A 26,877-nucleotide genomic window follows, 5' to 3' on the forward strand; every position below is an offset into this window, starting at 1 on the left:
TAATATTTGTCCATTGCAACTTCCTAGCGTTGTCTAAACGCAACCATCCCGAAGGGATGCATGTAAACCGACTATGTACTCACGACTGTTGGGGTACTATAAATACCCCACGTCCCTATCAATGAAAGTATCCATTTGCCATTCTATCTTTGTCTCTCTTCATTCCTGAACAGAAGAATGTCCCTGCATCAACCAACGGGAGAGGCGAACAACCAGTGTGATGCATGACTCGCCAGCCGCCCGCGGTCCAGGCCGGTCGTGTGACAAGGGTTAAAGACTTAAAACTTAACACTACACGTTCTTGCAACCAATTCCCCACACGTTTACGACGATCTTTACGTGGCTCAGACTCTTGGGTTTACTATTGGTTTGGTTTAGCCGTAGCTTTTTTTGGCCTTTCGGTCGCCGGTCGGTAGACGGATGAGGTTGCCAGCACGTACACCTTTTTTCTCCCAAGTTGCGTGGAGCTTTACTACATGTGGACGAGGCCGGCTGGACCGAGACCGACGGATCGACAAGCGTGTGCGTAGCACCGTCGGCGCCTAGAGAAATCGCCGCGCGCGACGATCCATATGTAGCCAACGCCTGCGCTTGTATGCACGTGGCCGGACACACATATTTTCCCAGGTACGTACGTACGTACACAGGCCCAGCTAACAGCATGTAGTACGCACGAGAGTCGATCGAGATCTTTTCCCGGTCGATGCTGCAGCCACCTTTCTTTTTCCCCTGAACGTTAGTACGTACTCAGTGGCCGGGATCGCACGACCCATCACCATCCCTCTCGATCGCCTCTATTGTGGACTGTTGAGATACATATCTCGTATATCCGGATGTGTATCCTCTGTAGTTATTGTATAGCAATACATATCTTGTATTTACTATTAGGCTCGCCTCCTTCCTTGTATAGTCGAGGACGTGGCCTATATATGTACCGCCATATGCATCCGATCAATACATCGAGCATTGCATCTCTCTTTACATGGTATCAGACACCTCCTAGATCCTAAACCCTAGCCGCGCGCCGCCTCTCTCCCACGCGCGCCGCACCCCCCTCCCCCACCCCTAAACCCTAGCCGCGCCGCCTCTCCTCCCTCTCTAGCCGCGCGCCGCCTCCCCTTCCCCATCATGTCAACCCCTAGCTCCAACCCCTTCGCCGACTCCTCCAACCCCGACCCCGGCCAGCTCCGCGCCGTCGCCATCACCGACCATGTCCCCGTCAAGCTGTCCACCACCGCCGCCAACTACCTCGCCTGGAAGACGTACTTCTACCTCCTCTTCCGCGAGTACAACCTGCGCGATCACATCGACGGCACCGCCGACCTCCTCGCCTGCGACGCCGACTAGCTGGCCATCGACGCCACCATCATCCGCTGGCTCTTCCTCACCGTCTCGCCGGACATCTTCAAGACCGTCGTTCGGGAAGGCGATGATGCCCGCACGGTGTAGGGAAAGATCAACGGCCTCTTCACCAATAACAAGCTCCAACGTGTTGTCTTTTTGCAGCAGGAATTCTTCGGCACACCCCAGGGCGATCAAACCTTGGACGCCTACTGCCTGCGTCTCAAGGCCATCTCCGACGAGCTCCAGGACCTTGGGTTCCGGATTGGCGACGAGCTCCTCCTCTCCACCCTCACCGCCGGCCTCAACGAGGACCTCGGCAACGCCGCCTCCAACCACACCCTCATGACCAACCCTACGTTCGAGCGGGCGGTCGACTACCTCCGGCTGGAGGAACGGCGGCTGAAGGGTGTGCGCACCCGGGCGGTTCACACCGCTCTCTGGGCCAGCGGCAACAGCGTTCTTCCTCATGGCGGAGGAGCTCCACCGGCGCCCACCCCCGCCCCTCCACAACCTGCGCCTCAGCCGCAACAACACCAAGGAGGAGGGGGCGGTGGCCACGGCCGTCGCCGTGGCCGTGGTGGTGGCCGTGGCGGTGGCAACAACGGCGGCCCCGGCATCGTCGGTCCGCGCCCTGGGTACTCACACCCCACTCCGCCGTGGGCGGGCGGACACAACCCCTGGATGGGGGTCGTGCACGCCTACACCATGCCCGTTCCGCGCCCCCCGTCCCCGGCACCGTCGGCCCGCGCCCGCCGACGCACCAGGCCTTCATCGCCGCGCCACCGCAGGCTCCCGCCGGCCTGCCCTACGGTGGCATGATGCCGCTGGCCTCGACTGCCCACTGGGACCCCGCGCTGTACACCGCCATTCAGCACGCCCCCTTGCCGGGCGCTTACTCTGGCGGTGGCGACTGGTTCATGGACACCGGAGCCTCCGCACACATGGCTGCTCAGCCGGGTAACCTTTCCACTTCATCTCCGACATCCACTTCCTCTCGCATCATCGTCGGTAACGGTGCTGGTCTTACCATCTCTCATATTGGCTCCACTCCTTTTCCTTCTAACTCTACACCATTGTCTCTTAATAATGTCTTAGTTTCACCACAACTTGTTCAGAACCTAGTTTCCGTCAAAACTCTCTCTCGTGATAACTCTGTAACTGTGGAATTTGACGAGTTTGGTTTTTCTGTAAAGGACGCCCGTACCCGGATGGTTTTGCACCGATGTGAGAGTCCCGGCGACCTGTACCCCGTTCAGCCGTCTCCCTCCACTCACGCTGCACCTCGGGCGCTCTCTGCCGGCGTCGACCTTTGGCACACTCGTCTTGGCCATCCCAGCTCCACCTCGCTCCATCAAATAATGAGAGGCTTTTCTTTTTCATGTAATAAAATGGCGGCTCACTCATGTGACGCCTGCCGACTAGGCAAACATGTTCGGCTTCCTTTTAGCTCTTCATCCACAGTTGCATCTTTTCCCTTTCAATTACTTCATAGTGATGTATGGACGTCCCCTATACCGAGTCATTCTGGTTTCCTTTATTATCTTGTTATTCTCGATGATTTTTCCCACTTTGTCTGGACTTTTCCTCTTCGTAAGAAATCTGACGTCGCCTCGACACTCACCGCCTTTTATTCTTATGTGTCTACGCAGTTCGGTCGTCCCATCCTCGCCCTCAAAACTGACAACGGCAAGGAGTTCGACAACACCACCATCCGCACCCTCCTCTCCACCCACGGCACCATCTTTCGCCTAACCTGCCCATACACCTCCCAGCAGAACGGCCGCGCCGAGCGCGTCCTACGCACTCTAAATGACTGCGTCCGTACCCTCTTGTTCCACGCCTACATGCCCCCCCAGTTCTGGCCGGACGCCCTCTCCACCGCCACCCTCCTAGTCAACCTCCGCCCGTGTCGCCCTTGCTGGAATTACACACCTCATAATCTCATGTTTGGCTCACCCCCTTCATACGACGGTCTCCGCATTTTCGGTTGTCGTTGTTTCCCTAGCACCGCTGCCACCACCCCTCATAAACTCGCACCTCGCTCCATTCCGTGTGTATTTCTCGGTTACCCGGCTAACACCAAAGGCTACCGTTGCTATGATCCGGTCTCTCATCGCGTCATCACGTCTCGGCACGTGTACTTTGATGAGCACTATTTTCCATTTGCGCAGGAACAGGTGAGGACTTCTCCTCCCGCGACTGACAGTCCGCGGCGTCGCGGCCCTACCTTGGTGGAGGTCCCTGGCTCAGCAGCGCCCCCGCGCGCTCCCTCTACTCCAGCTGCGACGCCTCCCATGACGCCCTCGAGCACTGTCTCGGGCTCACACGTGGCGCCCTCGAGCCCCGCCTCGGGCGCCGCTGCCTCGCCCCCGACACCGCCCGCGTCGCCCTCGAGCACTGCCTCGGGCACCGCCGTGTCATCTGCGCCCTCTACCGCGTCGCCCTCGAGCCCCAGCTCGGGCGATGCCTCGCCTCCGGCCCCGCCTCCGCCTCCTCATGAGAGATTGGGTGGAGGTGCGTCGAACCGAGAAGCCGGATATCCAACATTCCCAACGCCGATCGATCAGCGAGGAATAAACAAGTGGCGGTGGAATGAGAGGTGGAGCTGAGGCGGCCACTAGCAGCTTGGGCGAGAAGATTGGATAAATAATGATCTTGCTTTCTTGGGCGAGAGCTAATCAAAAGAAATATCTCTTTCACCCACGGAGTACAGTGCAAGTAGCACCTTCGTCCGGGAAAATATCTTCCAGTTGGATGCACTACACTCTTCTCCTCCTCGTGGATTATAATTAATACAGTATATACACATATATATATCCGGCCGATGGCTTGCTCTCAAACCACGGGTTATCCAACAAAGTCCGCAATAGATGGCCATGCTTGATTATTATAGGGTCAGAGTCCCTTTTGTGCGTGTCGTTAGCAACTTGGCAAGCTGGCAGGCAGCAGCTGCCTCTTGCCACCGACTTGATCTAACATGTAATCTTTCAACATAAAAAAAAGCGACTCAAAATCATTTTACTTTTTTTCTGGAGATAGTTTGGTACGAATCTTCAACTGTGTTTGTAAGTGTGTTTTCTCAAAACTATCAATTCGGGAACGTTTTAGTAAACTAACCACAGTTCAGGCTAGCTAGTTGCTGCAAATAAACGGAACGCTTGTTCTAAATGTTGGTTAGTGTCTCTGAGATTATTGGCCAGCAACGAGAGATCATGTGAAAGCAATTGGTTCGTTTTGGCTGAGATTTTAATGGTTTTGTTAAACAGTCATTTTGTCGTTGGATGATTTTTTAGAGTTTTGTAGCAAATTATTTTTTTCATCTAAAAAATTAGGCATAAAAGCAGAAAATCGATTGTAAGATTAAACCTTGGGTCCATTTTAGCTGAAATTTTAATGGTTTAGTTACAAATAGCTTATGACATCATAAGAATTTTCAGATTTGTAATGCAAATCTTCAACTCTCGCCATTTTAAATTGATATCCTAAAATTGATTTTGAGGGTAAACTAATATCTTACTTTGGACCAAGTTTTATACTTTTCATGGGTGATAATTCATGGTTAGCTAATATATGTGCATAATATTACGCGAGTTTGAATTTTTAGTCATGTTTTGATAGCCTTCGGTAGCTTTCTGCTAACATTTTTCAACCAACCTTTTTTCAGTATTTCAAAAAGATTCTTGTATCACCTCAACATGAACTTTTCTTTAATATAGTGGCACACGATTGTGCCCAACACGCTTCCATGCGCAATCAAGCTCAACCTGAATTCAGAAGTTTTCATGCTAGGGATTTGTAATCAGCTATGTACTTTGCCCTTGTTCAAAAAAAAACATGAACTTCATTGACTCAATTTTGTAGTATTATAAAGCTAAGCATATTTTCATACTTCTAATAGACACAATTATGCTACAACCAAGGTTATACCCAATAAAATATTGTTGATATAAAAGCAAATGTATCACCCCTATATTTTTAAAATGGAATGCGGTAAGGGGTAGACCCAAACATAGTTTTTTGTGAATAACAAGGGGGTGTTTGGTTTCCGGCCACAATTATCCAAGCCAAAGTTTGGCAATTTGACATGTGTTTGGTTTTGCCATACTTTTAGGCTGCTACACTTTATTATCTATATGGCTCACTTATCATGGAGTGAATTTGTTGCTAACTTTTGCCACACTTTATGGATTTAAAATTCTAAGCCACACTTTTGTGGCTCCCACACATGCTAAATTTAGGCTTACCAAAGTGTGCTTGGGAACCAAACAAAACCTAAGAACTCAAATTCGCGCCCATAACAAATTAAGCTGAGTCGTTGGGTTATACATTCGTGTCCCTAACCAAGTGATATTGGTGTCCCTAACCAAGTGATATTGGCTCACTTCTTAATGTGTCAAACTCGAGGCTCGAGCCCCGCACCCCCTTTTCTTCATCAATTCCAACCCCCACCCCACGCACGGTGGCGACAGAGATGGAGGCGGTCACCCTCTCCCCATAGGCGAGCTGATCGAGGTAGTCGGGCTGGGCCGGTGTGGGGAAAGGCGGTTGCCGTGGGTGCGGGGAAGGAGGTGCCGGAGCTCCGACAGCGGCGGTTGTTGGATGGCAGCGGGGCGGCGGGGCAGCGGTGTGGTAGGGCCGGAGCGGGACAGCGCCCAGCTTGCCAATGTGAGCTTCTCCCAGCCCCGCTACTCTCCAAGCATCTGCGACGTGGTCTGCTTTCTTTCTTGATTCATTTTTCTTTAAGAAATTGGATCATGGCAATGTTCTTACGATATTTTATTTCTGAATGTAAGCTTTTGCTGGTACTCGTTTTGCAGGATCCAACGATATTGGAGAAATTGCATGTCGTTCTGCTCAAATCAATCATAAAAGATACTGAGGATGTTTCCTGAATTTCTTCAGTTGTTCAATGGGTGAATCAGAGCAGTTCAGCTAATCCTGGAGGTGGTGCATGTTCTCTTTTTTAAACGCAATTTTTTCTGTTGAAAAACAGTTTTATTGACAGTATTTTTTTTAACGTACCTCAGGGCCCCTCGCGCTGCTCGCTGCTGCTTCGAGGCCACTATCTCTTGATGTATTTGCTGGCGGTGGAGCATGGCTGTCGTGGTGTATGTGGTTGGAGCAGTGGTACCGCCACATGGTATCCAGAGCCCGGCTCACCGAGTAGAGCACCAAGGTCTGTTCCGGTGACTTGCCGTGGGCACGCTTCGCGCTGCTTGCTGGCTGCTCCGAGGGCACTATCTCTTGATGGATTTGCCCTTTTTGCTCTTGTTCAAATTGCTGGATTTGCTAATAAACTGAGTTTGTGAAGCGTTTCTAATAATTATTTTGTTGTTTGACTCCAATACCCATTGTCCTTGAAATATGATGCCATCATAGATGTGTTTTGCCACTTTGTCTCTTGTTTTGCTAAACTAAACCACTCATTCTCAGATTCCTATGTAAAGTGACAGTACCAAGATGACATGTTCCATCTTTTTTCCTGAAATTGCCTATTTTGTTCTTTGTACCGTCACATTGTTCCTGCATTTTCAGTCAGTTTGTGTGTGTCCTCAATGTCCCAGGAGACAACACATTTTTTTGGGATAGTAGTGGAATGGAGATAGTCAAGTGCCTTGGAAGTACTCCGGCTGAAAATATGATAGGTAACACTTCTATATCTCATAGCCTATGATATAACTTGCTTCTGATTTCTCCTTAAGAAACTGTTGTTGTGGGGCATTGCAGCATGCACCATACTTCATTAGATATTCTTTTTTTTAAAAAAAAAATGGGATGACACATTACCTCATCTCAGTCATCTGCGGTAGGTAGAACCATCAATTTGAGCTGTTGGAGTCCCTGTTTAGACATACCATTTTTACACAGATGATGAATTCTGCTGCAATATGAATAACGTTTATATTGATGAATTGTCTATCCTAGGATCACTTCTGAGATATTCATGTATTTATGATATGGCAGTCTTCCTTCAGGGTGGCAGAGGTGGCGGTGAAGAATTCGGGGCAATGAGAACTGCATGCAGATGTGAACACGTGGTAGGATGAGTTCGATGTGTTCTTCAGAACCCCACTGTATGCTAGCCTCATTGTTATTTCCCCGGAAATAGATATTATCAACGAGTTTACATACGAGGCAGAAGTGTGGTTACTAAGCATTTTTTGTATATTTTTTTAGTTTGCTTATCAGTGTTATTTTGCATGGGCTGCTGAAGACGCATGGTGCATCCTTTGCCTTTACATGTTGTTTCTGATAGTTTGCCATTTTAGTTCATTTTCTATAGCTACGTATTCATGTGAGAGCTGTTTTTTCTTAGCCTGGTGAAAAACTGGATAGTGAAGTTACAGAAGTTACAGACAATTTAAGATTTGTACCATGGCAGCATGAGATGATCTTTGGTACATACAGTTAAAAACGGGCCTGAAACATATATATGCATGTCTATTATACCTTTGTGTAGAAGTATGTTCATTTTTCATATTTTTAGAAATATATTTGTATATTGATAGTTACATAGGCCTGTAGGTTGTGCCACATAACAAATTAATGAAAGATTTTCTTAAATTCGTTTATATGTAACTTAGCTTGAGGATGGTTGGTAAAAGTAGTAGACAACAACCCTTGTTCTGAATCCCGTTTTTCAGTTAATAGTAGCAGGGCATCATTTTGCCTAACTGTGTAAGTCAACTTCCATTTTGAAGTTTTGATGATATAAGTTCAACTGCCAAATCCAGTGAATTTGATCCACGTAGTTTTGGTAGAGACCTAATAAATATTCTCTATTTTTTTATTGCCAAGAGCAGTGGCCAGTACCACCTAAGGACTGTTCTGATGAAGACCAGATACCAGCTCCACGTCTGGTGAAGATCCCTTGCAAGTTGATATTTAGTATTACGCTAGAGGACTTGGGCCTTCCAGATGCAAGATACAACTGCCGTACAAATTTGGGTGGTGGTTCGGTTCATTTAGCATGAAATTCATTTTCAGTGAGATTTCATCTAATTTCATTGAATTTTAGTAATTTGTTGCTTACAAGGTTTGTTATTATTGTCATTATTGTATTTGAACTTCATTATTGTGGTCCTCAAGTTTCCATTAGGCCAGAAACCTAAACTTTTACCCATATGCATTTCTTCTTTGCTTCTTAGTGATGATCTTGGTGTATTCTTCTTGAAGAAAATAACACTTCTTCATATATACTTATTGAATGTGTTGATGGCACCCAAAAATAAAAGGGTTAAGTACACTTTTGGACCCTCAAATCTTGCAAAAGTCTAATTTTGGTCCATCAACTTTGTTTTGATATAAATCTGCCACCAAACTCCTAATTAAGTCTAATTGTGGTCCTTGATAGTGGTTTAATGATGGTTGACTGGTTTTTGACTATCTTGTTTGCTATCGTGAACAAAATTGGCCGGTTTTAATCTATGTGGAATCATTTATCCTCATTCAACAAATAGAAGAAATCCTCTTTTCCTAACACAGACGTGTGCTGCCTCAACCTTTCTCGCTTTTGGTGTAGGCGTCCTCGTCATTTCAGTTGCATCCGCCTTTCCTCCTGACAGAAAAGCCCTCGTATGTCCGCCGACTCTGCCTTTCTCGACCGGCTTATCCGCCCTCGTAGTCAAACAGATAATGATCATGTTCTCACCGGCGAACGTTCGCAATGCTAATTGCATAACCGATCTCGAGGTGAGAGTAATGATCCTACATGGACTAAACCTGTCCATATCCGCCCATGTTGGCAAAAAAATAGTCAAAACCGGTCAACCATCGTTAAACCGGTATCAGGATCAAAATTGGACTTAATTAAAAGTTTAAGGACAGGTTTAGACCAAAACAGGGTTGAGGAACCAAAGTTAGACTTTTGCAAGATACGAGGGACCAAAAATGCACAATATTGCATTCTATGTTACACACATTCATTTCTCTTTTCTAAGAAAAAATGGTAAATGAAAAAAAAATGTTGCTCTTGCGTTATACATGTGTTATATTTATACAGTTGCTTACAATTTTTTATTTCACGATTAAAAAGTTTATACAGGCTTAAAGTTTTTCTAAGACCTACTGAATTTTTGGACAACTGAACAAACATTGGCGAAGTAAAACTTATAGTTACAGATTATCTTGCTTTTGCCTTTGCGCCGGGGCGCACCGGGTCATCTAGTTCATGTTATTCCTTCCACGCCGCCGAGCAATAACTTTGGTGCAGTGCAGGACGGCATTGACTTCCAAACCAGTCCCTTATCCACTCTCATCTCCCCCAAATCCCTAACTGAGCCATGGCCTCCGACCAAATCTCCAGCTAACTTCCTGCCGGCAGCGAGCTCCACTAGCTGCCTTGCTTGTCGCCCAATCTCCAAAACAGCAAGGTCCTCTAGCCGTGGTGCTCCTACATCCAAGCTCCAAGGCTGCACACAGTCCCACCTCTCTCTTTCTTCTCCATTCTCCAAGAACGGGGCCGACGGCGTGTTGCGTTCTCGTTGATCCTGGCATAGTTGAACTCACCTTCAACGCTACCATTCATGTGCTCCCACAGCTGCACTCAGATCTGGCAAGAAAATTCATGGATTTTATCATCTTCTTGATTGAGGCATTTTTTATTCCGTTGGTGGGTCTTCCTTGGATTCTCTTGCGTGTGTGTTCATGGCCAGATTTTTTTTTTACTGCAGTTTATAAACTTGGTTTTATTTGTTCATGATGTGAGATTCCCACAATTTTTTGAAATGAAAACAAGTACCAAATGGTTTTCACTTTTAAAAAAAACATGCCATGCGTGTTCTATTTTTTGTCAAAAAATATCATGACGCGCACACTTTGTTCTCTCCATTTTTTTGAAAGAAAAATGGGAGTTCATGGTTCATATCTTACATCTAATGGTCCGTGCTCCAGAAAGTAACGGGAAGAAAGTTCATTTTAGACTAGTACAGATTCACTTTTTTAATTATTTCCATCATTAGTACAAAATGCTTGGTTTGGATTTTTTATATCAGCACAATTGATAAGAAAATTTGTGTTTAGAAATTTATGTTTCGATCTGATAATTTTGATTATCTTCACCATTGGTTAATTGTTATAACCTCCAACGGATCTTTCCATATATTAAAAATAATGCTTTAAAATTATAGTTATAAATAGGAAATTTATTTGAATTTTATAAATAGGAAATTTATCATGGATGTTGGTAGATAAATGCAAAGCAGCTGCGTTAAATGGCTGAATCACGTGCAGACACCCTTGTCATTCGATAAATGGTTTAATTCCACGTTGATGTACTGAGACTAGCCACAACGGAAGTATCATAGGTAGTATCTGCAAAATGCTGATGTGGCAGTGCAATTAAGGATGAGAGAGAGGGTACTAGTATCATAGGTAGATACTGTATCATAGCACATACTACTAGAAAAATTAATGTCAGGCAAATCTTGTACATATATTTGCATTGAGATTCTATAAAACAATTAATATATGGAGACCATGATACTAGTATATGATACCATGCATTGTGAAGATAGTAACATCTAGTAGTATCATACACATGATACTTCTATATAATACTATGCATTGTGACTAGTCTGATGCGATCAATGTAGTAGTGGCCAACTACACTATTCTGACACTGATTCACCGAAATCCGTGCCCATCCCCGAAAGTCGTACATGAATTGATGAGCTCAATCAATATGTCCGGTCAGTGTTGCAATTAATCTGAGCCCACTTGCATACGAGGCTGGAGCGTATACACACGTATCCGCTAAGTTTGGCCATATTGTTAGTATCATAGATAGTATCATGCATACTAGGCCCACAAAAATGATGATGTGGCATGTAATTAAGAAGGAGAGATAAGGTTAGAATAACATAGGTGGATACTGTATCATAACGCATATTACGAGAAAAGTAAATGTCAAATAGATCATGTACATAGATTTACATTGAGATTCTACAAAACAATAAATTTAGAAGTTTATGATACTACTCTATAATACCACCCACTATAGACATAGTATCATAGACAAGTATCATATGCATGATACTAGTATATGATACTATGCACTATGACCAGCCTAAGCGAAAGGATAGAAAAGATCCGTATTTACTAATGCCTATATTAAGTGCCAATCTCACGGCAGCAATCAACGTTTAAGAAATCGACCTCACGCGTTGCCAGGTTCCAAACGTGCACGTGGTACCTAGCCGTGCCTTGTTGCGGGATTGTCAAGCCCTGTTTTTGTGACAAAAGCCCCAAAATATCCCTTTTTAACGTGTGACAAAAAAAAACCCGAATGGTGGTGATTTTTAGTGAATAGAGCACCAAATCTGGTGATTTATGATAATATCTTTTTTAGACGCAGACACTCGAAAATAGTTTTTTCGAAATGGGGGAAATATCGCCCCAGCTTCTGCATCCAAAGAATGCACACGGCTTTTTTTATTAGATTATTCACGAACCTTACAAGAAACAATACAAAAGACCAATCTCGAAGCAACCTTACTATACCTACAGTGGGATGAAGAGGGTGACAATACACCAACTCACATCAACCAAAACTAAATGCCTTCCCAAACCGCCCAATAGCAGGTGAGAAGCACATCCAGTCAAGCAGACTCTCAGCGCACGCCAACGCCCACGCCACAGGAGTTGCTCCCGCCGTCTTCCTCGACTCCATCTTCAAGAGGGATCATCGCATTAACCTTGCAAGACCTGCCGTCGATGCCACCATAACGCCAGACGGCTCCACCATCCTGCACCTATACATCATCCTGCATCTGTCGTTGATACCCTGCAGCACCATGCCGCTGGGACTCAGCGCCAACAATGTGGTAGATGAACACCACTCCACCGAGAACCACCAACATCCAGCAGCTGCTCCAAAAACGATGCCCCAAGAGGTAGAACGACGCAGGGCGCGCCGCCATCGTCCGATCCGGGAGACCCGGACCAAGGGTTTCCCCCCGGAGTAGCACAAGTGAGAGACCGCGGACTGCGACGACGATGCCTTCAAGAAGGGACGAAGGGCATCTCGAATGGAGCGACGCAAATATACACACCCCTATAAACGCAAGAACCTATAAACGCAATAAAGCTACTCTACCCTACGAGCACCACTAAGGGACGAAGGGCATCTCGAATGGAGCGACACAAACGGATGTTGAGCGACAGTTTGCGTTCGCGCGGATCGAAAATACGTCGGAGTTTTGCTCCAACAGGGCGACGCATATTAACTGGGCCATCTGCAGCGACGCAAACCTAGCCTAAATATGCGTCTCGGATGCGTCTCCGCGGAAGCTGCGAGGATGCGCAAAGTGTCTGCTCACGTCTGGCGGACGTTTCGTCGGGCCCGCCTGGCAGCGACCAAGGCTCGATGTGTCTTCTCAGGCGTGTCAGTACTGGCGCCAAGGCATCGCTTCAGCAGTCTGCAGCCGCGTAAAATGGCGATGCCCCGCGTGGCGCGTGGCTGTCGCCTACCTTTGCGCATGAAGTAATGGCAATGTCACGCATGCCGCGGCCGTCGCCTGCCTCCGGCCTATATAAACAGGGGCGCGGGCATCTCATCTCCTCCCACACAAAACCCTAGCCACCGCACAACCTCCACCGTAGCGCCGCCGCCGCACAACCTCCACCTTTGCCACCATGAGCAGCGCTGGCTGCGGCCAGGTTACCGCGCCTCCACCTCCGACTCCACCTCCCCCGCTCTCGAGCTCCGACGAGGAGTTTGACGATGAAGACAACACCGATGACCTCCTCGGCCCTGCTAGGGACGTGAAGTTCCTGGCTAACACGGAGAAGGAAGCAGAGGAGGAGCGGGCGGCCCACACGGCGTTTGACGCCGAGATGGAACACCTGCAGGGTGATACGTCTCCGACGTATCCATAATTTCTATCGTTCCATGCTTGTTTTATGACAATACTTACATGTTTTGCTTGCACTTTATGATGATTTCATGCATTTTCTGGAACTAACCTATTAACAAGATGCCACAGTGCCAGTTCCTGTTTTCTGCTGTTTTTGGTTCCAGAAAGGCTGTTCGGGCAATATTCTCGGAATTCGACGAAATCAACGCCAAAGATCTTATTTTTCCCGGAAGGCTCCAGAACACCGAAGGGGAGTCGGAGGAGAGCCAGGGGGCCCCCACACCATAGGGCCGCGCGGGCCAGACCCTGGCCGCGCCGGCCTAGGGGGAGGCCACCCTGTCAGCCCTCCTGCGTCGCCTCTTCGCCTATTTAAGCCCTTTCGACCTAAAAACACAGTACCAATTGATGAAACTCCAGAAAGACTCCAGGGGCGCCGCCGCCATCGCGAAACTCCAATTCGGGGACGAAGTCTCTGTCCCGGCACCCTGCCGGGACGGGGAAGTGCCCCCGGAAGCCATCTCCATCAACGCCATCGCCTCCATCATGCTCCGTGAGTAGTTCCCCCATGGACTACGGGTTCTAGCTGTAGCTAGTTGGTATTCTCTCCCCCATGTACTTCAATACAATGATCTCATGAGCTGCCTTACATGATTGAGATTCATCTGATGTAATCGGTGTTGTGTTTGTTGGGATCCGATGGATGATACATTATGACTAGTCTATCTATAAAGTTTGTGAAGTTATTGTTGCTGCAATCTTGTTATGCTTAATGCTTGTCACTAGGGCCCGAGTGGCATGATCTTAGATTTGAGCTCTATACTTATTGCTTAGATTGTATCTACAAGTTGTATGCACATGTCACTGTCCGGAACCAAAGGCCCCGAAGTGACAGAAATCAGGACAACCGGAGGGGATGGCGGTGATGTGAGGGACACATGTTTTCACCAAGTGTTAATGCTTTGCTCCGGTGCTCTATTAAAAGGAGTACCTTAATATCCAGTAGTTTCCCTTGAGGCCCGGCTGCCACCGGCTGGTAGGACAACAGATGTTGTGCAAGTTTCTCATTGCGAGCACGTACGACTATAATTGGAAAACATGCCTACATGATTAATGAATTGATGTTCTTTCTTAATGCTTTATCAATCCTATCAATTGCCCAACTGTAATTTGTTCACCCAACACTTGTCACTTGTTATTGGAGAGTTGCCACTAGTGTAGATAGCTGGGGACCCCGGTCCATCTCTCATCATCATATACTCGTTCTACATGTCACTGGAAGTAGTATCAACTATCTTCTGGTGCCATTGCTCTCATATTATCGCTCTTTGTATTCTGATTACTATTGCTCTCATATCACTGCTACTTTCACATCACCCCTGTTACTAGTGCTTTTCCAGGTGGAGCTGAATTGACAACTCAGTTGTTAAGGCTTATAAGTATTCTTTACCTCCCCTTGTGTCGAATCAATAAATTTGGGTTTTACTTCCCTCGAAGACTGCTGCGATCCCCTATACTTGTGGGTCATCAAGACTGTTTTCTGGCGCCGTTGCCGGGGAGGCATAGCTCTACTCATAAGTTCACCTGGGAAGTACACTCTACCTCTCTCTCTGCTTTTATTTTGTTTTATTTTGTTTTGCTTAGTTTTCTTTTGTCTAGTTTATTTGTGCTTAGTTTATTACTGTCTAGTATTATTTTGCTTAGTTTACTTTTGTTTAGTTTCTTTTTGTCTTGTTTTACTTTTCTCATATATCAAAAAAATCCATAAAAATTTGAAAAATCTAAAAATTAAAAAACTGATGTTATGGGAGAACCAACAACCTACTTGGAGCTCATAGAATGTTATAATAATTATAGGAAATCAAGAGCGGGTGAAGTAATGAGTGCTATGATAGAAAAATTGAATACAATTGCTAAAATCTTGCTTAAACGCCATGATATAAACTGTTGCTCTCAACAGGATACTAAACATCTTAAATTTCAATGTGGCTTTAGTGAGGAATTTTTAATTAAGAACTATAATCAGAATTGCTATATTCATTATGGGTTCGAAGAGGTAGAACAATTTGTCTTATTTATGGGAGCCTCTGAGATAGAATCCTTCATGGTTGAGAATTATGAAACTTGTGCTGTTTGTAAGGACCTTAAAGATTATGTCTCTTCTATCCTTAATTATTGCATATAATGCTACAGTGATAATCCTTATATCATTGATTATAAAGAGAGACTCATTATTGCACAAGAATGCACTCACAATTTGCAGGAACGTGTGGAAGAAGAAACTGATGAACCTGAAAGCTCATTGGATGAAAAAGAGGAGGAAATTGATGAACCTGAAAACTCATTGGATGAAAAAGAAGAGGAGAGCGACGAACAAAAGGAGGAAGAATGGATTAGCTACCCATGCCAACCTTCTAATGAGAGTAACTCTTTATCTCCTACACTATTTGATTGTCCTCCATGCTTACCGAAAGAGGTTGAATATTATGTTCCTGTGGATTCTCTTGAAATATTTCCTATAAGTAAAACTTGTGAGAATAATTATGCTACTGTTATATATGATAATCCATGCTACTTTCATAAATCTTATGATAATGCTTTGTTTGTGCCTGATGTCGAAATGCATGATACTAAAGAATTTTGCTTGGCGAATGTTTATGATAAAGCTCTAGATGATGGTCCTATGTTACTTGATAATGTTAATTGTACTACTAATGAAAATGGGATTGGAGAGTTCTTGACATTATCTATGAGTCTCATATCTCTTGAGATTGATCAATCATCATGTTATATTATTGATAAAAGTGGATATGAAAGTTTTGATCCCACTATTTTTGAACTTGATAAAAATTATGTGTTTGGGAATCATGAAAAGTATGCTGCATGTGATAGTTATATTGTTGAGTTTGTTTATGAAGCTACTGAAAATTATTATGAGAGAGTAAAATATGGTAGTAGAAATTTTCATGGTACTAATACACCTCTCTATGTGCTGAAATTTTTGAAGCTACACTTGTTCTATCTTCCTATGCTTGTTACTTTGCTCTTCATGAACTTGTTTATTTACAAGATTCATTTTCATAGGAAGCATGTTAGGCTTAAATGTGTTTTGAATTTGCCTCTTGATGCTCTCTTTTGCTTCAAATACTATTTCTTGCGAGTGCATCATTAAAACTGCTGAGCCCATCTTGATGGCTATAAAGAAAGAGCTTCTTGGGAGATAACCCATGTGTTATTTTGCTACAATACTTTGTTTTATATTTGTGTCTTGGAAGTTGTTTACTACTGTAGAAACCTCTCCTTATCTTAGTTTTGTGTTTTGTTGTGCCAAGTAAAGCCTCTAATCGAAGGTTGATACTAGATTTGGATTTCTGCGCAGAAACAGATTTCTATCTGTCACGAATCTGGGCTGTTTTCTCTGTAGGTAACTCAGAAAAATATGCCAATTTACGTGCGTGTTCCTCAGATATGTACGCAACTTTCATTAGTTTTGAGTTTTCTGATTTGAGCAACGGAAGTATTTATTTAAAATTCGTCTTTACTGGTTGTTCTGTTTTGGCAGATTCTGTCTCTGTTTTTTGCATTGTCTCTTGTGGACTTTAAGCGAGGTTTTCTAGACGTGGAGAGCTGTAGCTAATGTTTTATTGAGTTCTTTCAATATGTCACTACAGGACCAAAGTGGATTCATGTTTTTTTTGAGTACTAACCCCTCTAATGAAGTTTATGAGAAGTTTGGTGTGAAGGAAGTTTTCAAGGGTCAAGAGAGGAGGATGATATATGATCAAGAAGAGTGAAAAGTCTAAGCTTGGGGATGCCCCCGTGGTTCATCCCTGCATATTTCAAGAAGACTCAAGCGTCTAAGCTTGGGGATGCCCAAGGCATCCCCTTCTTCATCAACTTATCAGGTTTCTTCTATTGAAACTATATTTTTATTCGGTCACATCATATGTGCTTTACTTGGAGCGTCTGTGTGCTTTTATTTTTGTTTGTTTGTGTTTGAATAAATTCGGATCCTAGCAATCCTTGTGTGGGAGAGATACACGCTCCGCGTTTTCATATGAACACTTGTTTTTCGTTTTACTTTTAATATTCAATGATAAAAGTTGGAAGCTACAATAATTATTTTTATTTGGTTGGAAACAGAAAATGCCTCATAATGTCTTGGATAATTTGACACTTGGCAATTGTTTTGAGCTCTCAAGTAGATTATGATTAATCTCTTGCATCATGTAGTTTAAACCTATTAGTGGAGAACTATTGTAGAGCTTGTTAAAATGGGTTTGCATGATTGGTCTCTCTTAAGGTCTAAATATTTTCTGGTAAAAGTGTTTGAGCAACAAGGAAGACAGTGTAGAGTATTATAATGCTTGCAATATGTTTTTATGTAAGTTTTGCAGAACCGGTTTATACTTGTGTTTGCTTCAAATAGCCTTGCTAGCCTAAGCCTTGTATCGAGAGGGAATACTTCTCATGCATCCCAAATCCTTGAGCCAACCACTATGCCATTTGTGTCCACCATACCTACCTACTACATGGTATTTCCTTCCATTCCAAGTAAATACTTCATGTGCTACCTTTAAACAATTCAAAATTTACTATCTCTTATTTGTGTCAATGTTTTATAGCTCATGAGGAAGTATGTGGTGTTTTATCTTTCAATCTTGCTGGGCATCTTTCACTAATGGACTAGTGGCTTCATCCGCTTATCCAATAATTTTGCAAAAAGAGCTGGCGCGGGGTTCCCAGCCCCCAATTAATTAACTTCATTAATAATTCTCTTCACATGTTTTGCTCTGATTCATCAGTAAGCAACTTAATTTTGCAAATAGACACTCCTCCATGGTATGAGATTGTTGGAAGGCACCCGAGGATTCGGTTAGCCATGGCTTGTGTAAGCAAAGGTTGGGAGGAGTGTCAACCATAAATAAAACTAAAGTACATGTGTAAACAAAAGAGAAGAGGGATGATCTACCTTGCTGGTAGAGATAACGTCCTTCATGGGAGCCGCTCTTTGAAAGTCTGTTTAGCAAGGGGGTTAGAGTGCCCACTACCATTCGTTGACAACAACAAACACCTCTCAAAACTTTACTTTTATGCTCTCTATATGATTTCAAAACTTAAAAAGCTCTAGCACATGATTTAATCCCTGCTTCCCTCTGCGAAGGGCCTTTCTTTTACTTTATGTTGAGTCAGTTTACCTACTTCCTTCCATCTTAGAAGCAAACACTTGTGTCAACTGTGCATTGATTCTTACATACTTGCTTATTTGCATTCATCATATTACTTTGTGTTGACAATTATCCATGAGATATGCATGTTGAAAGTTGAAAGCAACTGCTGAAACTTATATCTTCCTTTGTGTTGCTTCGATGCCTTTACTCTGAATTTATTGCTTTATGAGTTAACTCTCGTGCAAGACTTTTGATGCTTGTCTTGAAAGTACTCTTCATGAAAAGTTTTGCTATATGTTATCTATTTGTTAGCAACTATAGATCATTGCCTTGAGTCACTTCATTCATTTCATATGCTATGTAATAGTATGATCAAGGTTATGTAAGTAGCATGTCACTACAGAAATTATTCTTTTTATCGTTTACCTGCTCGGGACGAGCAGGAACTAAGCTTGGGGATGCTGATACGTCTCCGACGTATCCATAATTTCTGTCGTTCCATGCTTGTTTTATGACAATACTTACATGTTTTGCTTGCACTTTATGATGATTTCATGCATTTTCCGGAACTAACCTATTAACAAGATGCCACAGTGCCAGTTCCTGTTTTCTGCTGTTTTTGGTTCCAGAAAGGCTGTTCGGGCAATATTCTCGGAATTCGACGAAATCAACGCCAAAGATCTTATTTTTTCCGGAAGGCTCCAGAACACCAAAGGGGAGTCGGAGGAGAGCCAGGGGGCCCCCACACCATAGGGCCGCGCGGGCCAGACCCTGGCCGCGCCGGCTGATGTCTACGTTCCCCCTCCTTTCCTGTAGACAGTGTTGGGCCTCCAAGAGCAGAGGTTTGTAGAACAGCAGCAAGTTTTCCCTTAAGTGGATCACCCAAGGTTTATCGAACTCACGGAGGAAGAGGTCAAAGATATCCCTCTCATGCAACCCTGCAACCACAAAGCAAGAAGTCTCTTGTGTCCCCAACACACCTAATAGGTGCACTAGTTCGGCGAAGAGATAGTGAAATACAGGTGGTATGAATATATATGAGCAGTAGCAACGGTGCCAGAAAATAGCTTGCTGGCGTGTAGTTGATGGTGGTAGTATTGCAGCAGTAGTAACACAGTGAAACAGTAAACAAGCAGTAGTAACACAGCAGTATTTAGGAACAAGGCCTAGGGATTAGACTTTCACTAGTGGACACTCTCAACATTGATCACATAACAGAATAGATAAATGCATACTCTACACTCTTGTTGGATGATGAACGCATTGCGTAGGATTACACGAACCCTCAATGCCGGAGTTAACAAGCTCCACAATTTGTTCATATTTAAGTAACCTTATAGTGTAAGATAGATCAAAAGACTAAACCAAGTACTAACATAGCATGCACACTGTCACCTTCATGCATATGTAGGAGGAATAGATCACATCAATATATCATAGCAATAGTTAACTTCGCAATCTACAAGAGATCATGATCATAGCATAAACCAAGTACTAACACGGTGCACACACTGTCACCTTTACACACGTGCAGGAGGAATAGAACTACTTTAATAACTTTGCTAGAGTAGCACATAGATAAATTGTGATACAAACTCATATGAATCTCAATCATGTAAAGCAGCTCATGAGATTATTGTATTGAGGTACATGGGAGAGAGATGAACCACATAGCTACCGGTACAGCCCCGAGCCTCGATGGAGAACTACTCCCTCCTCATGGGAGCAGCAGCGGTGATGAAGATGGCGGTGGAGATGGCAGCGGTGTCGATGGAGAAGACTTTCGGGGGCACTTCCCCGCTCCGGCAGCGTGCCGGAACAGAGACTCCTGTCCTCCAGATCTTGGCTTCGCGATGGCGGCGGCTCTGGAAGGTTTCTGTGGGTTTCGTCGTACGCCTCAGGGTTTTCGATCCAGGGGCTTTAAATAGGCGAAGAGGCGGCGCAGGAGGGTCGAAGGGGCGACGACACCATAGGGCGGCGCGGCCAGGGCCTGGGCCGCGCCGGACTATGGTCTGGGGGCCCAGTGCCCCCTACGGTCCTTCCGGGTGTTACGGATGCTTCCGGTGAAAATAGCAACGTGCGCGTTCAGTTCGTCCGATTCCGAGACTATTCCGTTCCTAGGATTTCTGAAACCAAAAACAGCTGAAAAAAGGAACATGCACTTCGGCATCTTGTTAATAGGTTAGTTCCAGAAAATGCACGAATATGACATAAAGTGTGCATATAACATGTAGAAATCATCAATAATGTGGCATGGAACATAAGAAATTATCGATACGTCGGAGACGTATCAGCATCCCCAAGCTTAGTTCTGCTCGTCCCGAGGTGTAAAACGATAACACGAGATAATTTACGGAGTGACATGCCATCATAATCTTGATCATACTATTTGTAAAGCATATGTAGTGAATGCAGCGATCAAAACAATGTATATGACATGGGTAAACAAGTGAATCATATAGCAAAGACTTTTCATGAATAGCACTTCAAGACAAGCATCAATAAGTCTTGCATAAAAGTTAACTCATAAAGCAATAATTCAAAGTAAAGGTATTGAAGCAACACAAAAGAAGATGAAGTTTCAGCGGTTGCTTTCAACTTGTAACATGTATATCTCATGGATAGTTGTCAATGCAAAGTAATATAACAAGTGCAATATGCAAGTATGTAGGAATCAATGCACAGTTCACACAAGTGTTTGCTTCTTGAGGTGGAGAGAAATAGGTGAACTGACTCAACATAAAGTAAAAGAAAGGTCCTCCATAGAGGAAAAGCATCGATTGCTATATTTGTGCTAGAGCTTTGATTTTGAAAACATGAAACAATTTTGTCAACGGTAGTAATAAAGCATATGCATCATGTAAATTATATCTTATAAGTTGCAAGCCTCATGCATAGTGTACTAATAGTGCACGCACCTTGTCCTAATTAGCTTGGACTACCGGATCATCACAATGCACTGTTTTTACCAAGTGTCACAAAGGGGTACCTCTATGTCACTTTGTACAAAGGTCTAAGGAGAAAGCTCGCATTGGATTTCTCGCTATTGATTATTCTTCAACTTAGACATCCATACCGGGACAACATAGACAACAGATAATGGACTCCTCTTTTATGCATGAGCATGTAACAACAATTAATAATTTTCTCATTTGAGATTGAGGATATATGTCCAAAACTGAAACTTCCACCATGGATCATGGCTTTAGTTAGCGGCCCAATGTTCTTCTCTAACATATGCATGCTTAACCATAAGGTGGTAGGTCTCTCTTACTTCAGACAAGACGGACATGCATAGCAACTCACATGAAATTCAACAATGAATAGTTGATGGCGTCCCCAGTGAACATGGTTATCGCACAACAAGCAACTTAATAAGAGATAAAGTGCATAATTACATATTCAATACCACAATAATTTTTTAAGCTATTTGTCCCATGAGCTATATATTGCAAAGGTCAAGAATGGAATTTTAAAGGTAGCACTCAAGCAATTTACTTTGGAATGGCGGAAAACACCATGTAGTAGGTAGGTATGGTGGACACAAATGGCATAGTGGTTGGCTCAAGTATTTTGGATGCATGAGAAGTATTCCCTCTCGATACAAGGTTTAGGCTAGCAAGGTTTATTTGAAACAAACACAAGGATGAACCGGTGCAGCAAAACTCACATAAAAGACATATTGAAAACATTATAAGACTCTACACCGTCTTCCTTGTTGTTCAAACTCAATACTAGAAATTATCTAGACCTTAGAGAAACCAAATATGCAAACCAAATTTAAGCATGCTCTATGTATTTCTTCATTAATTGGTGCAAAGCATATGATGCAAGAGCTTAATCATGAGCACAACAATTGCCAAGTATCACATTACCCAAGACATTTATAGCAATTACTACATGTATCATTTTCCAATTCCAACCATATAACAATTTAACGAAGGAGAAACTTCGCCATGAATACTATGAGTAGAAACCAAGGACATACTTGTCCATATGCTACAGCGGAGCGTGTCTCTCTCCCATAAAGTGAATGCTAGGATCCATTTTATTCAAACAAAACAAAAAACAAAAACAAACCGACGCTCCAAGAAAAAGCACATAAGATGTGATGGAATAAAAATATAGTTTCAGGGGAGGAACCTGATAATGTTGTCGATGAAGAAGGGGATGCCTTGGGCATCCCCAAGCTTAGACGCTTGAGTCTTCTTGATATATGCAGGGGTGAACCACCGGGGCATCCCCAAGCTTAGAGCTTTCACTCTTCTTGATCATAGTATATCATCCTCCTCTCTTGACCCTTGAAAACTTTCTTCACACCAAACTCGAAACAAACTCATTAGAGGGTTAGTGCACAATATAAATTGACATATTCAGAGGTGACACAATCATTCTTAAAACTTCTGGACATTGCTCAAAGCTACTGGAAGGTAATGGAACAAAGAAATCCACCCAACACAGCGAAAGAAGCAATGCGAAATAAAAGGCAGAATCTGTCAAAACAGAACAGTCCATAAAGACGAATTTTAAAATGGCACCAGACTTGCTCAGATGAAAATGCTCAAATTGAATGAAAGTTGCGTACATATCTGAGGATCACTCACGTAAATTGGCATAATTTTCTGAGTTACCTACAGAGAATTTTGCCCAGATTCGTGACAGCAAGAAAACAGTTTCTGCGCAGTAATCCAAATCTAGTATTGACTTTACTATCAAAGACTTTACTTGGCACAACAAGACACAAAACTAAGATAAGGAGAGGTTGCTACAGTAGTAAACAACTTCCAAGACACAAATATAAAATAAAGTACTGTAGCAAAATAACACATGGGTTATCTCCCAAGAAGTTCTTTCTTTATAGCCGTTAAGATGGGCTCAGCAGTTTTAATGATGCACTCGCGAGAAATAGTATTTGAAGCAAAAGAGAGCATCAAGAGGCAAATTCAAAACACATTTAAGTCTAACATGCTTCCTATGTAAAGGAATCTTGTAAATAAACAAGTTCATGAATAGCAAATTAACAAGCATAGGAAGATAAAACAAGTATAGCTTCACAAATTTCAGCACATAGAGAGGTGTTTTAGTAACATGAAAATTTCTACAACCATATTTTCCTCTCTCATAATAACTTTCAGTAGTATCATGAGCAAACTCAACAATATAACCATCACATAAAGCATTCTTATCATGAGTCTCATGCATAAAATTATTACTACTCCCAACATAAGCATAATCAATTTTATTAGTTGTAGTGGGAGCAAATTCAACAAAGTAGCTATCATATATAGGAGGTATATTGTAATCATAATCAAATTTATCCTCCATAACAGGTGGTACCAAAAGACTACTATCATTATAATCATCATAAATAGGAGGTAGAGTATCATCAAAGAAAATTTTCTCCTCAATGCTTGGGGGACTAAAAATATCATGCTCATCAAAGCCAGCTTCCCCAAGCTTAGAATTTTCCATATCATTAGCAACAATGGTGTTCAAAGCGTTCATACTAATATCATTGCTACTAGCATGCAAATAAGATTCCATGGGTTTTTTAATTTTCGCATTAAACCATTCATGTCTTGACTCAGGAAATAGAATAAAAAGCACACAGATGTTGTCCATTATGCCTTACTAGTGTAAACAAGAAACAAAAAGTTGCAATTGCAGGATCTAAAGAAAATAGCTTCGAGTACTTACAACGCCGGAAAATAGCTTAGTAGCCGAGATACGGAGTGTGAGTACCTTTTACCTTTCCTCCCCGGCAACGGCGCCAGAAAATTAGCTTGATGTCTACGTTCCCCCTCCTTTCCTGTAGACAGTGTTGGGCCTCCAAGAGCAGAGGTTTGTAGAACAGCAGCAAGTTTTCCCTTAAGTGGATCACCCAAGGTTTATCGAACTCAGGGAGGAAGAGGTCAAAGATATCCCTCTCATGCAACCCTGCAACCACAAAGCAAGAAGTCTCTTGTGTCCCCAACACACCTAATGGGTGCACTAGTTCGGCGAAGAGATAGTGAAATACAGGTGGTATGAATATATATGAGCAGTAGCAACGGTGCCAGAAAATAGCTTGCTGGCGTGTAGTTGATGGTGGTAGTATTGCAGCAGTAGTAACACAGTGAAACGATGAAACAAGCAGTAGTAACGCAGCAGTATTTAGGAACAAGGCCTAGGGATTAGACTTTCACTAGTGGACACTCTCAACATTGATCACATAACAGAATAGATAAATGCATACTCTACACTCTTGTTGGATGATGAACGCATTGCGTAGGATTACACGAACCCTCAATACCGGAGTTAACAAGCTCCACAATTTGTTCATATTTAAGTAACCTTATAGTGTAAGATAGATCAAAAGACTAAACCAAGTACTAACATAGCATGCACACTGTCACCTTCATGCATATGTAGGAGGAATAGATCACATCAATATATCATAGCAATAGTTAACTTCGCAATCTACAAGAGATCATGATCATAGCATAAACCAAGTACTAACACGGTGCACACACTGTCACCTTTACACACGTGCAGGAGGAATAGAACTACTTTAATAACTTTGCTAGAGTAGCACATAGATAAATTGTGATACAAACTCATATGAATCTCAATCATGTAAAGCAGCTCATGAGATTATTGTATTGAGGTACATGGGAGCGAGATGAACCACATAGCTACCGATACAGCCCCGAGCCTCGATGGAGAACTACTCCCTCCTCATGGGAGCAGCAGCGGTGATGAAGATGGCGGTGGAGATGGCAGCGGTGTCGATGGAGAAGCCTTCCGGGGGCACTTCCCCGCTCCGGCAGCGTGCCGGAACAGAGACTCCTGTCCCCCAGATCTTGGCTTCGCGATGGCGGCGGCTCTGGAAGGTTTCTGTGGGTTTCGTCGTACGCCTCAGGGTTTTCGATCCAGGGGCTTTAAATAGGCGAAGAGGCGGCGCAGGAGGGTCGAAGGGGCGACGACACCATAGGGCGGCGCGGCCAGGGCCTGGGCCGCGCCGGCCTATGGTCCTGGGGCCCAGTGCCCCCTCCGGTCCTTCCCGGTGTTACGGATGCTTCCGGTGAAAATAGGAACTTGGGCGTTGATTTCGTCCGATTCCGAGAATATTTCGTTACTAGGATTTCTGAAACCAAAAACAGCAGAAAACAGGAACTGGCACTTCGGCATCTTGTTAATAGGTTAGTTCCAGAAAATGCACGAATATGACATAAAGTGTGCATATAACATGTAGAAATCATCAATAATGTGGCATGGAACATAAGAAATTATCGATACGTCGGAGACGTATCACCGGCCTAGGGGGAGGCCACCCTGTCAGCCCTCCTGCGCCGCCTCTTCGCCTATTTAAGCCCTTTCGACCTAAAAACACAGTACCAATTGATGAAACTCCAGAAAGACTCCAGGGGCGCCGCCGCCATCGCGAAACTCCAATTCGGGGGACAGAAGTCTCTGTCCCGGCACCCTGCCGGGACGGGGAAGTGCCCCAGGAAGCCATCTCCATCAACGCCATCGCCTCCATCATGCTCCGTGAGTAGTTCCCCCATGGACTACGGGTTCTAGCTGTAGCTAGTTGGTATTCTCTCCCCCATGTACTTCAATACAATGATCTCATGAGCTGCCTTACATGATTGAGATTCATCTGATGTAATCGGTGTTGTGTTTGTTGGGATCCGATGGATGATACATTATGACTAGTCTATCTATAAAGTTTGTGAAGTTATTGTTGCTGCAATCTTGTTATGCTTAATGCTTGTCACTAGGGCCCGAGTGGCATGATCTTAGATTTGAGCTCTATACTTATTGCTTAGATTGTATCTACAAGTTGTATGCACATGTCACTATCCGGAACCAAAGGCCCCGAAGTGACAGAAATCGGGACAACCGGAGGGGATGGCGGTGATGTGAGGGACACATGTTTTCACCAAGTGTTAATGCTTTGCTTCGGTGCTCTATTAAAAGGAGTACCTTAATATCCAGTAGTTTCCCTTGAGGCCCGGCTGCCACCGGCTGGTAGGACAATAGATGTTGTGCAAGTTTCTCATTGCGAGCACGTACGACTATAATTGGAAAACATGCCTACATGATTAATGAATTGATGTTCTTTCTTAATGCTTTATCAATCCTATCAATTGCCCAACTGTAATTTGTTCACCCAACACTTGTCACTTGTTATTGGAGAGTTGCCACTAGTGTAGATAGCTGGGAACCCCGGTCCATCTCTCATCATCATATACTCGTTCTACATGTCACTGGAAGTAGTATCAACTATCTTCTGGTGCCATTGCTCTCATATTACTGCTACTGCTGTTGTGTTACTGTTACTATTGCTCTCATATCACTGCTACTTTCACATCACCCCTGTTACTAGTGCTTTTCCAGGTGCAGCTGAATTGACAACTCAGTTGTTAAGGCTTATAAGTATTCTTTACCTCCCCTTGTGTCGAATCAATAAATTTGGGTTTTACTTCCCTCGAAGATTGCTGCGATCCCCTATACTTGTGGGTCAT

General features: G+C 43.8%; 1 protein-coding gene across 8 annotated transcripts; it reads left to right on the top strand.

The window, feature by feature from the left end:
* The first annotated feature begins 5,748 nt into the window (after window positions 1–5,748).
* On the top strand, window positions 5,749–8,547 carry LOC127302587 (uncharacterized). Of its 8 annotated transcripts, none has more exons than XR_011745738.1 (6): window positions 5,749–6,054; window positions 6,162–6,288; window positions 6,372–6,520; window positions 6,909–6,989; window positions 7,320–7,382; window positions 8,148–8,547. XR_011745738.1 is itself a non-coding variant. In XM_071820387.1 (6 exons), exons 3-6 carry the CDS (start codon window positions 6,439–6,441, stop codon window positions 8,206–8,208), a joined length of 303 nt encoding a protein of 100 aa, XP_071676488.1. In that variant the 5' UTR covers window positions 5,749–6,054; window positions 6,162–6,288; window positions 6,372–6,438; the 3' UTR covers window positions 8,209–8,547. The 8 variants fall into 8 exon arrangements, 1 of the variants encoding a protein (XP_071676488.1); XM_071820387.1 differs by having other exon boundaries at window positions 7,309–7,382; window positions 8,143–8,547; XR_007852947.1 differs by having other exon boundaries at window positions 6,372–6,989; window positions 7,309–7,418.
* The last annotated feature ends 18,330 nt before the right edge of the window (window positions 8,548–26,877 follow it).

Source organism: Lolium perenne, chromosome 5, assembly GCF_019359855.2.
Source record: "Lolium perenne isolate Kyuss_39 chromosome 5, Kyuss_2.0, whole genome shotgun sequence".
In the NCBI taxonomy this organism is placed as follows: domain Eukaryota; kingdom Viridiplantae; phylum Streptophyta; class Magnoliopsida; order Poales; family Poaceae; genus Lolium; species Lolium perenne.

Bases quoted from the DNA above. Each gene is read 5' to 3' on its own strand.
- LOC127302587 (XM_071820387.1), top strand. From the start codon at position 6,439: ATGGCTGTCGTGGTGTATGTGGTTGGAGCAGTGGTACCGCCACATGGT. The intron at 6,990-7,308 runs GTAACACTTCTA...ATGATATGGCAG, and splicing joins TCCGGCTGAAAATATGATAG to TCTTCCTTCAGGGTGGCAGA. The intron at 7,383-8,142 runs GTAGGATGAGTT...TTTATTGCCAAG, and splicing joins CATGCAGATGTGAACACGTG to AGCAGTGGCCAGTACCACCT.